The sequence below is a fragment of the Ovis aries genome, chromosome 7 (assembly GCF_016772045.2).
Source record: "Ovis aries strain OAR_USU_Benz2616 breed Rambouillet chromosome 7, ARS-UI_Ramb_v3.0, whole genome shotgun sequence".
NCBI lineage: Eukaryota > Metazoa > Chordata > Mammalia > Artiodactyla > Bovidae > Ovis > Ovis aries.
In genome coordinates, this window is record NC_056060.1 from 57774216 (window position 1) to 57787377 (window position 13162).

Consider the following 13162-nt stretch of genomic DNA (forward strand, 5'->3'; position numbering starts at 1 on the left):
AGTTAATAATTTTGCCTTCCTGTGTAATTCATTGGTCATGTAGTGCATGTTAAGGTATTGTAAAGCTTTGTTTCTCACAAAATATAGCCCTTTTGTTAGTTATTCTAAATTATTAAATACCTATTGACTTGGGTTTCATCCTAGAATGATGGAAACTTGGTGGAAGCCACTGCTCAACCATCAGCTCCCCATGAGAAAGTAAGGATTGTATTTCAGATATGTTCATTGGACTTTAAATCATACCCTCTCAGACAAGACTCTTCTTTGGGGGAAAAAATCCAGATTGTGAAAAAAAAAAAAAAAAAATCTCTTTCAAGGCCTGAGTCCTCTAATTTTGGTAAAAAGGAAAGAAAAAACGTTAGATATGGGGATACTGGATTAATACTCTTAACCCTACATGTGTGTTGGGTTTTGTTTTTCCATAACTACATATCTATGTCTTTCAAGCTTTCTATACATTCAGAGTATATATATGATTAATTTATGTTCTCTGATTTCAAGCTTTTTTCCCCTCATATTTCTAAACTGTTAATTTTAAACATTAAGTTATTCTAACATCAATCCTTTCCTTTCTGAAGATGTGGGTAAAGATTCCTAAGAGGTTTATTGGTGGTCTCTCTCTTTTTTTTTGTAATTACAGTTACCAGTAGTCATCAGGGTACCAAAACTGGCCTATTTCTCAGTAATGAGTGTCTGTCTCATGCCAGTTTCAATATTGGGTTTTGGAGACATCATTGTACCAGGTAAGCAATTGTTTGTAACAATTTGAGTGAAAATAGACTGATGATTTAAAATTTTCAGATGTGCGGTATCATATATCAGATGTTAAAAGTTACCTGATCTTTAAGTATTTCTGGCTAATGCTAGAGCTAGGATCAGTGACAGGAATGGAGAAAAAGTGTTCTGATGGATAGAAGATAAAGCCCAAATAGTAACAACCAAAGTATATCTCCCATGGCTCAAAAAATGCCTTAGAAGAAGTAACTAGGATCAATTTGACCTCTTCCCCAAGAAAGTATATAATAAATCCCCTTTAAAAGTTGAATTTAATAATGCCAAATGTATTATAATTTCTGTTACTTATATTTTAAAACAATAGTTATTTGTTCAAACTAAGTTCTTTGAACTAAGCAAGGTCGTGTAGGGCACTATAATACCAAAAAAAATACAGTGTGTGGTGGACTTGATTGCCTTCTACTAGAATGTCTGCTATGACAGTTACTGCAGTTTGGCCTATAGAATAAACTTAATCCCAGCCCAGGAATAACATAGTATTCAGTTCAATTCATCACTCAGTCGTGTCTGACTCTGCAACCCCATGAACCACAGCAGGCCAAGGCCTCCTTGTCCATCATCAATTCCTGGAGTCCACCCAAACCTATGTTCATCGAGTCGGTGATGCCATCCAACCATCTCATTCTCTGTCATCCGCTTCTCCTCCTGCCCTCAATCCTTCCCAGCATCAGGGTCTCTTCAGATGAGTCAACTCTTCTCATCAGGTGGCCAAAGTATTGGAGTTTCAGCTTCAGCATCAGTCCCTCCAACGAACACCTAGGACTGATTTCCTTTAGAATGGACTGGTTGGATCTCCTTGCAGTCCAAGGGACTCTCAAGAGTCTTCTCCAACACCACAGTTCAAAAGCATCAATTCTTCAGAGCTCAGCCTTCTTAAATAGTCCAATTCTCACATCCATACATGACCATTGGAAAAACCATATCCTTGACTAGACAGACCTTTGTTGGCAAAGTAATGTCTCTACTTTTTAATATGCTATCTAGGTTGGTCATAACTTCCTTCCAAGGAGCAAGTGTCTTTTAATTTCATGGCTGCAGTCACCATCTGCAGTGATTTTGGAGCCCAGAAAAATAGAGTCAGCCACTGTGTCCACTGTTTCCCCATCTATTTGCCATGAGGTGATGGGACCAGATTGCTATGATCTTAGTTTTCTGAATGTTGAGCTTTAAGCCAACTTTTTCACTTTCCTATTTCACTTTCATCAAGAGGCTCTTTAGTTCTTCTTCACTTTCTGCCATAAGGGTGGTGTCATCTGCATATCTGAGGTTATTGATATTTCTCCCGGCAATCTTGATTCCAGCTTGTGCTTCATCCAGATCCAGCCCAGCGTTTCTCATAATGTACTCTGCATATAAGTTAAATAAGCAGGGTGACAATATACAGCCTTGACATGCTGCTTTTCCTATTTGGAACCAGTCTGTTGTTCCATGTCCAGTTCTAACTGTTGCTTCCTGACCTGCATACTGGTTTCTCAGGAGATAGGTCAGGTGGTCTGGTATGCCTATCTCTATCAGAATTTTCCACAGTTTATTGTGATCCACATAGTCAAAGGCTTTGGCATAGTCAGTAAAGCAGAAATAGATGTTTTTCTGGAACTCTCTTGCATTTTCGACGATCCAGGAGATGTTGGCAATTTGATCTCTGGTTCCCCTGCCTTTTCTAAAACCAGCTTGAACATCTGGAAGTTCATGGTTTATGTACTCCTGAAGCCTGGCTTGGAGAATTTTGAGCATTACTTTACTAGTGTGTGAGATGAGTGCAATTGTTCGGTAGCTTGAGCATTCTTTGGCATTGCCTTTCTTTGGGATTGGAATGAAAACTGATCTTTTCCAGTCCTGAGGCCACTGCTGAGTTTTCCAAATTTGCTGGCATATTGAGTACAGTACTTTCACAGCATCGTCTTTCAGAATTTGAAATAGCTCAACTGGAATTCCATCACCTCCACTAGCTTTGTTCGTAGTGATGCCTCCTAAGGCCCACTTGAGTTCACATTTCAGGATGTCTGGGTCTAGGTGAATGATCACACCATCGTGATTATCTGGGTCGTGAAGATCTTTTTTGTACAGTTCTTCTGTGTATTCTTGCCACCTCTTCTTAATATCTTCTGCTTCTGTTAGGTCCCTACCATTTCTGTCCTTTATTGTGCCCATCTTTGCATGAAATGTTCTTTTGGTAGCTCTGATTTTCTTGAGGAGATCTCTAGTCTTTCCCATTCTGTTGTTTTCTTCTATTTCTTTGCATTGATCGCTGAGGAAGGCTTTCTTCTCTCTCCTTGCTATTCTTTAGAACTCTGCATTCAAATGGGTATATCTTTCCTTTTCTCCTTTGCTTTTCGCGTCCCTTCTTTTTACAGCTATTTGTAAGGTCTCCTCAGAGAACCATTTTGCTTTTTTGCATTTCTTTTTCTTGGGGATAGTCTTGATCCCTGTCTCCTGAACAATGTCACGACCCTCCGTCCATAGTTCATGAGGCACTCTGTCTATCATATCTAGTGCCTTAAATCTATTTCTCACTTCCACTGTATAGTCATAAGGGATTTGATTTAGGTCATACCTGAATGGTCTAGTGGTCCACTTTCTTCAATTTCAGTCTGAATTTGGCAATGAGGAGTTCATCATCTGAGCCACAGTCAGCTCCCACTCTTCTTTTTTCTGACTGTATAGATCTTCTCCATCTTTGGCCGCAAAGAATATAATCAATCTGATTTCAGTGTTGACCATCTAGTGATGTCCATGTGTAGAGTCTTCTCTTGTGTTGTTGGAAGAGGGTGTTTGCTATGACCAGTGTGTTCTCTTGGCAGAACTCTATTAATAGTCTTTGCCCTGCTTCATTCTGTACTCCAAGGCCAAATTTGCCTGTTATTCTAAGTGTTTCTTGACTTCGTACTTTTGCATTCTGGCAGTGGCACCCCACTCCAGTACTCTTGCCTGGAAAATCCCATGGATGGAAGAGCCTGGTGGTCTGCAGTCCATGGGGTTGCTAAGAGTTGAACACGACTGAGCGACTTCACTTCACTTTTCACTTTCATGCATTGGAGAAGGAAATGGCAACCCACTCCAGTGTTCTTGCCTGGAGAATCTCAGGGACGGGCAAGCCTGGTGGGCTGCCGTCTCTGGGGTCTCACAGAGTTGGACACAACTGAAGCGACTTAGCAGCAGCAGCAGCATAGTATAGAAGTAGTTAATAATGTTTCTCAGTCAGCTGGTAGTGTGTCCTTTCTCACTTTTCTTACTGTCTCCTTGTGTTCTAATGGGCTGTGCCTAGGTAAAGAGTACTGGCTCTTCTGTAAAAGCCCTGTCATTGATATAATAAAGCTAGATAGAGAAACAAATATTGTTGCTATGTGAACTGGATGGCAAAGTCCAGTGTAGCAGCTCTCTTAGGCCAGTGAGTCTCCTTTCATGTAATTGATAAAGTAGGGAATGCTTTCTATTAAGTAACCTTAAAGTTCTTGAATATCTTTAAACTTACCCCTCTTTTTACCAGTCCCACACCATGTGCTATTAAAAGCACATAGCATAGAATTGGTGAAAATAATGTGCTAGCTAATAAAAATTATGCATCATGGACTCGATGGACATGAGTCTGAGTGAACTCTGGGAGATGGTGATGGACAGGGAGGCCTGGCGTGCTGCGATTCATGGGGTCGCAAAGAGTCGGACACGACTGAGCGACTGAACTGAACTGAATGGCTTAGGAAGATGTTTAATATATGGTATTAAGTTTAAGAAATCAGCATATAAAAGTTTGTCTGGAATTTGAGGTACTTTAATGTTCTAAGGACACAAAAATGAATGTTAAATACAATGCAACATGTACTTTTACTATAGTTAACAACTGAATTTGTATTGCTATTGTTATTTTAAGAATGTAATGTGAAATTTTTTTTAGGCCTGTTGATTGCATACTGTAGAAGATTTGATGTTGAGATTGGCTCTTCTATATACTATGTTTCCTCCACAATTGGTAAATTTTTGTTTTTTCTTTTGTTATATTGAGTTGTATCGTCTGTAGGAAAAGGTCTAAAAGTAAGGAGTCCTGGATTCTAATTCTTCACTATTAATTAATAAGATGCTTTTTCCATCAAAAAGAGATAATTACAGTTTACTACCTATATCACAAGGTTTTTGAAGATCAAAAAGGAAATTGTATATGAAAGAAGATTCTACACATAAAAAGCTTACTAGAGCATATGGCACATAGGTAGTTGATACTAGTATAATACTAAGTTTTTAAAAAGTACTGTATAATATTTGCATATTAATATAAATAAAGTTATGGGCACAATAATACCTGGGACAGCAGAGGTAGTTGTTACTTGTCTTACTTCTTTTCTTGAAAACAGACAAGAACAGCAATAAGCCAAAAAGTACTTTTCTACTTCTGAACATATCAAATATATATCTCAATATCCATATACCAAAATTCTTTATTCTCAGGTAAATGGCCTGCACCAGAGCAATTTAGATACTGTTCTAAAAAGGTTTTTAATTCCACAATGGAATTAAATCTTATAAATTAAAAGTGTACATCAGCAGTTAGAAAAGGGGTTTTCTAGAAGTAGTTACTCTGACACCAAGAAAGAACATCTAAATGAGTGAAAGGATGAAATAAGGGGGGAAATTATAAAGAAATAATAAAAACAGTTTGAGGCCATTAAGTATGATACTCCCTAAATGCATTAACATGTTAACGAGCAGCACTAGTCAGTGTGATAGAATAAAGAAACATTCAGTGAAAAGACAGAAAAGACTGTAAATTAGGACAACTCACTTAACTTCACTAGTCCTCCGTTGCCTCACTTTACTTCACTATTTCTCTGTTGTAACTTTGGGCAACTCACTTCATTGGTCCTCCATTGCATCATCTATTAAACGAGAAGGTGGACTGCATTATCCATAAAAGCCCTACTAGTTCCAGTTTTCTGAGATCCAGTGTTCATAATGAGACCCAGAGTCATTAATAAAAGATAAAATGAAGTTTGATATGCAGTTGTTGACGATGACCAGGAAGTATATAATCAATATCAGAAAGATTTTTTAAAACAACCTTTGGTACCTGTAGGCACAGATTTTAGTTATCTAAAATGTGGAACAATTTAACATCCTTAATAGTGGCAGATAACTGAGACTTTCTTGAATCATTATCTTTATCAATGATTAAGGATTAATTATGTTATTAATGATTAATTATAGTGGAAATACTAAACACTTTCCACATTTTTCAAAAGCTCTGTAGAATGTCTCTTCTGACTACTCTCTAGGAAAATAATGAAATTATGGAAAGAAGTCATAGGGCAGACACATTCTGAGAAATATTTGAAAACCAGCACTTGAGTGAGGGAATGAAAATCCGCCTTTGACAGCATGAAAATGACTGATACTTGTCTTGCAGCCTATGCCATTGGCATGATTCTTACGTTTGTTGTTCTGGTGCTGATGAAAAAGGGGCAGCCTGCTCTCCTCTATTTAGTACCTTGCACACTTATTACTGCCTCACTTGTTGCCTGGAGACGTAAGGAAATGAAAAAGTTCTGGAAAGGTAGCAGCTATCAGGTATGTGCTTATATCTTGGTTACCAAGTTATAACATTGCCTAACTTCGGTTGGGAACTGCTTGTATATATCAAAGCTTTATGTATTTATTCTCAAAGCTTTTACATGCCTAAAAGTTGCCTTGAATTTACCAGAGTGTCCGAAGTTTCTTTCCACCACTGCCCCCTTACTTGTCACCTGCTGCATCATCACTTCTCATCCTCACTGCAATCTGATGCCAAAATGCTGGTGACTCAAGACAAAAGTACCAAGAAGCATGGGAGGGCATCAGGGAAAATCAAAACAGCATTTCAGCATGAGTTTTCAGAATCCACATAAAAGTTGACTTCATGGAAGATAAGAGCCATGTTCAAGTACTAAATTTTGATGCTGACACCACTAGCTATTTATAGTAAGAGTCCTCAGGTTTTGCAGATAAAAAGTATACTCTCTCCAGCATCTAAATGAGCCTAACCAAATGGAAGTGGGCACTTATTTCAGGTTTAAATGGATCAAGACTGCCTTTTCTGTAAAATTCCTACAACAGAGAATATCCACATAGCAGAATCTATCATGTTTGAGTTGTTTCTTCATTGAAGTTAAAGCCCTTTGTTCTTTTCCTAAATGTTATCGGTATTCCTGTAAAGTTTGTTTGTTTGCATTGAAATTAAAGAGAGTTGGGAAACTCTAGCCTGTTGAGGTCAGGGTCATGGCATTGATTCCTTCATGAGGCAGTTAACTCTGCTTTGCCCTATTACAGCAAACTGTGTTCCACTATCCACTCTCCTGCTTTTGTTTCAGTGATCGCATGAACAAAACTAAAGGTATTTTGGGTAGATAGCTGTAATTCCGTTAGTAGATAAACAGTTCAAAGTTCATATCCATCTTGTGGTTGGTGCTAGTGTCATCTTTATTTAACAAGAGGTGATTCGCACATTAAGTTAGACTACTATTAACATAATTGAAAAAAGCACCAGCCTAGAATTCTTTGGGGTAAGTCTTATAATTTCTTTGAGATTAGGATAGAATACCTGCCCTTCCTACCTCCCAATTCCAGTTTCTCAACTTGTATTTATACACATAGAATTAGTTTATGGTCACAAGGTCCTTGACTCATCTACTAAGGTGGCTTGTAACTTTCATGAAGATGACACTCACATGGAATGTTTTATAGAATTTTTTCAAAGTAAAAGTACGTCCTACAGCACAAACTCTAATACTGGTTTTGAAAGTCATATCCTAAGAGGTGCTCTTTGTCATCATTTTTTTAAAAATAGTTATCTGTTCCTTCATTTAGCAAATGTTTATTGAGCAGTTCTATGAGCCAGATACTATTTTAGGTGCTGATGATAAAAGATGAACAAGTTAGAGACAAGCCTACTCTCATGGCCTCTTGAAAGTTAGAGTCTCTTGGAGGATACAGATAGAGTCACTAACAATAAAGTGTGATGAATGAATTAGTTATGACAGGGTGCCTTGAAGACTAGAAGGGGGACACCAGTGCTTATGGTTTTGAGACAGTCAAAGGTGATGTGGGCAAGGACGACTTCTTAAAAGAATGTTACGTTTATGTTGAAACTTTAAGACTGAGCCTTGTGTTCCATGTTGAAAGAACCATGACTTCAAAGGCTCAGAGGGAAGAGCTTTGACAGATTTAGGAACCTCATGACAGAGTGGCCATTCCTATTGAATAAAAATAGGGGAGTGCAGGAAATGAAAACTGGAGAAGCAAGCAAGGGAAAGAGACTGTATGGACTTATAAGCCACATTAAAGAACTTGGACTCTCTCCTAAGAACTTTGGAGACCATTTACGAGTTTTAAGAAATCTAGAAAATGGATTGAAAGAAGGCAAAACTTGAGGCAGCTATTACAGTGAAAAGCTGTAGTAGTCAGAATTAGCATGGTACTGAGACTGAGAGAAGTGAACAAAGTCAAGAGAAATTTAGAAGCACAATAAATGCGACCTAGTGATAGATTCAGTTAGGGAGAAGAGAAGAAAGTAGAATCCAAGGTTTTTGGCTTGTGTAACTGAGTGGGTGGATAGTGATACCATTCACTGAGATTAAGAAGGGCAACAGATTTGAGATAAGATGATGAATTCAGTGTTGGAAATTTCAAAATACCTAGGGGACTACCAGGAAAAGAGAAATCAGCAGTTGAATAAACATCTCCTGATGTGCAGGAGATAGGCCTAACTAGAGACAGAAATTTGGGAGTGTTACTAGCAAACTCTGTGAGTGAGTGAGAATGTAGAGGGAGAAGAAAAGACTCAGGACGGAACTGTGACCAAGAGATTTCTACTTTTAGGAGCACTTATCTTATTAACTGATCATGAGGTAAATCAGGAGAAGGAGGATGAGCAACACAGGGAAACTTTGTTTAGGGTTGGCATTAAGTCTTTTTTAAGTTAGAAGTTAAATTTGGGACAGCTAGTGAGAGCACATGGTGCTGCTTATGGAATTAAGTATGTTTGCTGTTATTTTCATCACCAGTATTTCATTTTTACTTGTAAATTTTTCTTTCTCCTTTAGTACAGCTTTAAGGGTACGGTGCTTTATTATAAGCACCTTTCCTCCTTTCTCTTTCTATGCTGTTTACTGAGGAGAAAGGAGATGCTAGGTAAGAACAGACTTCAACCAAAGGATGCATTTATATTCCCTATGAATAAGTGCTCTGCCCTGGACCATCTGAATTTTACTCTTAAAAATCGTGACTTTGAAATCATGATCTTCTTCATAGCAGCTACTATAAAGTTTAAGATCATTGGAGCTAGACCCAAAGCCGTAGTAAACACCCCAGAAGGGTGGACTCCAGGGCCTTCACCCTAAGATGTAGAAGCTAACTAAGATAATTGATTGTAGGAAAATCCATTTTAAAGAGTCTGAAAAGTTAGGACAGTTTCAGTTATACACTTCTCACTTGTAGGGTGGTATCATAATTTCATTGGAGAAGGAAATTGCATCCCGCTCTAGTATTCTTGCCTGGAGAATCCCATGGACAGAGGAGCCTGGTGGGCTACAGTCCACGAGGTCCCAAAGAGTTGGACACGACTGAGTGGACTAACACACACACACGCACACACATAATTTCATTAGGTAAGACATTCAGAATACAAATACCACATAGTAACAGCATGGAATCTGGTCCCAGACCACCTAAGTTTGAAGTTTTGTTAATTATTAGTAATGTGACATTAGGCAAGTTACTTAACTTCTCAGTGCCTCAGTTTCCTCCAATGGGATGGGAATCAGCCTACCTCACAGGGTTGTTGTAACAAATGCAAACTGCTTAGCACAGTATCTGGCACATCATTAGCACTATAAATGTATTTGCTAGTATTATTTGTATGAATTGAGTTTTTTTGTTTTGGTTTAACTTGTTGCTTTGGTGATCATCTTTCACTTCATTAACTGATTTCCATTTTCCTGTTTTGAATATTAAAACTTTGGATCTTTGTTAAATCTGCTTTCTTAACTTATCATAAGCCTCAGAGAAAAGATTTTGTTAAAATGGTCATTTTCCCACAGTGCACTAAATTTTAAAATATTAAGAATGGACATTTGCTGAACTTTTAGGCGAGCTAGTTGCAGAATATTATAAACTGCTGCCAGGAGGCAGTCTATTTTTCCCTACAACTAGGGCTTCCCTCGTGGCTCAGGTGGTAAAGAATCTGCCTGCAATGCAGGAGACCTGGGTTCGATCCCCGAGTCGGGAAGATCATGTGAAGAAGGGAATGGCTGCCCACTCCAGTATTCTTGCCTGGAGAATTCCATGGACAGAGGAACCTGGTGGGCCACTGTCTATAAAGTTACAAAGAGTCAGATACCACACACACACAGCATTTATAAAAGTTATAGAATGTACTGCCTTCTGTTAATGTAAAAAGAAAATCTCTCATTCCTTTTGTCTAACTTTTAAGGTCCAAGTTAATTTAGCTTGAATGTTGTTATTTGTGCGAGACAGTATTATTATAGACTTTGGCATCAGTTCTGGCAAGTTAGTCTCTAAAGACTCCTCATTCATCAGGTGAGCTTGGATCTACAGGCAGGTAGGAGAATCTAATCTAAAGAGATGAATTAGCCCAAGGCTTTGAAAGGCAAGTGGATGTTGAAATCAGATAAGGCTGGCAGAGGCTTTGGAAGTAGAACACGGAATCTCAACAAGTCTGGTAAAATAAAGGGAGGCTGTGTCTGAACTTAAGTGTAGGAGAGACCCGAGGGTCAGACCTGAAGACATCTCTCAGGAAGTTACTGGTTCATCTCTTGGGCTAACACTTTGCTCTTCTCTCCTACCTCCATTGTCTGTTTCCAGAATATCTCTTACATAACTCCCAGCTCAAAATCTGCCATCTCTAAGCAGATACCCAATAGTTCTCCATTTGAAATTAGGTTCACCTTTCCCCATACTTTTTTTAGACTTTGACGTTAAATACTCACTAACATCTGCCTTGTAGTATAGACACTTATGAAGGAATGCCTCCCCAGGTAGTACTAGTGGTAAAGAAACCGCCTGCTAACGACATGAGACGTGAGTTCAATCCCTGGGTCGGGAAGATTTCCTGGAGTAGGAAATGGCAACCCATTCCAGTATTCTTGCCTGGAAAATCCCATGGACAGAGGAGCCTAGTGGGCTACAGTCCATAGGGTCACAAGAGTCAGACATGACTGAGCACACACACCCTCACTATTTAGCTCCTAGGTGTTAGGAACCCACACTGCTTGTAACACTGTTTTATACACTGTAAGTTCTTAGTCTATGTTTATTGATATTATTCATGCAAAGCAGTTAGACTGTTCAGTCCTTAATCCACTGACCTTTTTAATCACTTTTGTGTGTGTGTATAAATTTCTGGATTGTGTTTTAGCAGCCTTCAAAAAATTACCAGAATTGTTATAAGGTATTATAAAAGTATGGCACTTTTTAAATACTAAACTAGACAGTACCCTTATGGCAGAAAGTGAAGAGGAATTAAAAAGCCTCTTGATGAAAGTGAAAGAGGAGTGTGAAAAAGTTGGCTTAAAGCTCAACATTCAGAAAATGAAGATCATGGCATCTGGTCCCATCACTTCATGGGAAATAGATGGGGAAACTGTGGAAACCGTGTCAGACTTTATTTTTTGGGGCTCCAAAATCACTGCAGATGGTGATTGCAGCCATGAAATTAAAAGACGCTTACTCCTTGGAAGGAAAGTTATAACCACCTAGATAGCATATTGAAAAGCAGAGACATTACTTTGCCAACAAAGGTCCATCTAGTCAAGGCTATGGTTTTTCCAGTGGTCATGTATGGTTGTGAGAGTTGGACTGTGAAGAAAGCTGAGCACCGAAGAATTGATGCTTTTGAACTGTGGTGTTGGAGAAGACTCTTGAGGGTCCCTTGGACTGCAAGGAGGTCCAACCAGTCCATTCTAAAGGAAATCAGTCCTGGGTGTTCTTTGGAAGGAGTGATGCTAAAGCTGAAACTCCAGTATTTTGGCCACCTCATGCAAAGGATTGACTCATTGGAAAAGACTCTGATGCTGGGAGGGATTGGGGACAGTAGGAGAAGGGGACGACAGAGGATGAGATGACTGGATGGCATCACCGACTCGATGGACATGAATTTGAGTGAACTCCAGGAGTTGGTGATGGACAGGGAGGCCTGGTGTGCTGTAATTCATGGGGTCACAAAGAGTCGGACACTACTGAGTGACTGAACTGAACTGAGACTTATATATCTCTACAGTCTTTATATATAACCATTTTGCAAGTGCCAAAAGTTTTGGCTGCTGTTTGAAAGAATCAAATGTAAAGCAAGTAATATAAATTAAAATCAGAATCTCAGGTGATGGCACATTTGTTTATGCTGCTATCATTTGGTACATTCTAATCCCTGATATTAGAGTTGAGTGTGAGAGTAGCAGAAAGCAGGACTTCCACTGGAAATTTTTAATTCATGGGTAGCCCTGATGACCTTTTTATGTTGTTTTCAAAGGACATAACTATACGTCTTTCATTGCTGAAACTTAGAGACTTCATAGAAATACTTTAGTATTTTACTTAAAGTCTTTTAACCCTTCCATGAATTTATCTGATTAAGAGAAGTAATGTTTTTCTATAGGATTTCACTAATATACTACTACTTTGGGTATCTTAATTTTATATTCTTTCCTATAGCTAAAAGCTACTTACCCTGTATTTTTTATGAACATTTTTTTCTGGATTGCTTCAAGAGCTACAGTATTCAGTTTCATTTATTTTCTAGTGAGTGTAGAGAAAGTTAAGGTGTTTTTTCTCTAGAGCGAAACTTGAAGCCATGGTATAATTATTCTGGCACATGGAACAATTAATAGAAAATTGTTAGGGGGAGAATTTTTTTTTTTGCTTCTAATCCTAAATCAGTGGAGTTAGATTTATGCAGCAACCTCCAATGGGTGGGAAGTAAGTTTTCAGTTTGTTAATATTCAGTAAACAGTGGGTTTGTGTCTGCTAAATGTCACTAGTGCTTCTAATTATTTTTAGAAGTCACAAGCTGTAACTGACAAATCAAAATACAGAGATACTTAAAACAGCTCTGCTGTAATATCAGCTGCTCTCCAGTTACTGCAGCAACATGAGCGCTTTTATTAGACTGTTTTAGGAGATTGGGTCAGAGCTATCAGTAAATGCTGGGTTAGCTGACCCAATTTCAGAGGACATCTTTCTAACTTGAGCTTGATTATTTACTATGAAAAAATAATTATTTATTATGACAAAACAATTTACATGAATTTTGCCAGTTAATTTTATTACCTATGCTAATTTTTGTTGTGTTTTTAAAAACCTGTTTCAAGTTTGCACTTCTCTGTTTCTG

General features: G+C 38.3%; 1 protein-coding gene across 4 annotated transcripts in view; it reads left to right on the top strand.

The window, feature by feature from the left end:
• SPPL2A (signal peptide peptidase like 2A) overlaps nucleotides 1-13162 on the top strand; it is a 54559-nt gene that overhangs the window by 34766 nt on the left and 6631 nt on the right. For 2 of the 4 annotated variants that reach the window (XM_042252466.2, XM_060417980.1), the window contains exons 12-15: nucleotides 145-198; nucleotides 641-743; nucleotides 4688-4762; nucleotides 6191-6351. In XM_042252466.2, coding sequence (XP_042108400.1) covers nucleotides 145-198; nucleotides 641-743; nucleotides 4688-4762; nucleotides 6191-6351 — 393 coding nt within the window. The remainder of the gene's footprint in view (nucleotides 1-144; nucleotides 199-640; nucleotides 744-4687; nucleotides 4763-6190; nucleotides 6352-13162) is intronic. The other 2 variants (XM_027971838.3, XM_060417981.1) reach the window with 1 other exon arrangement.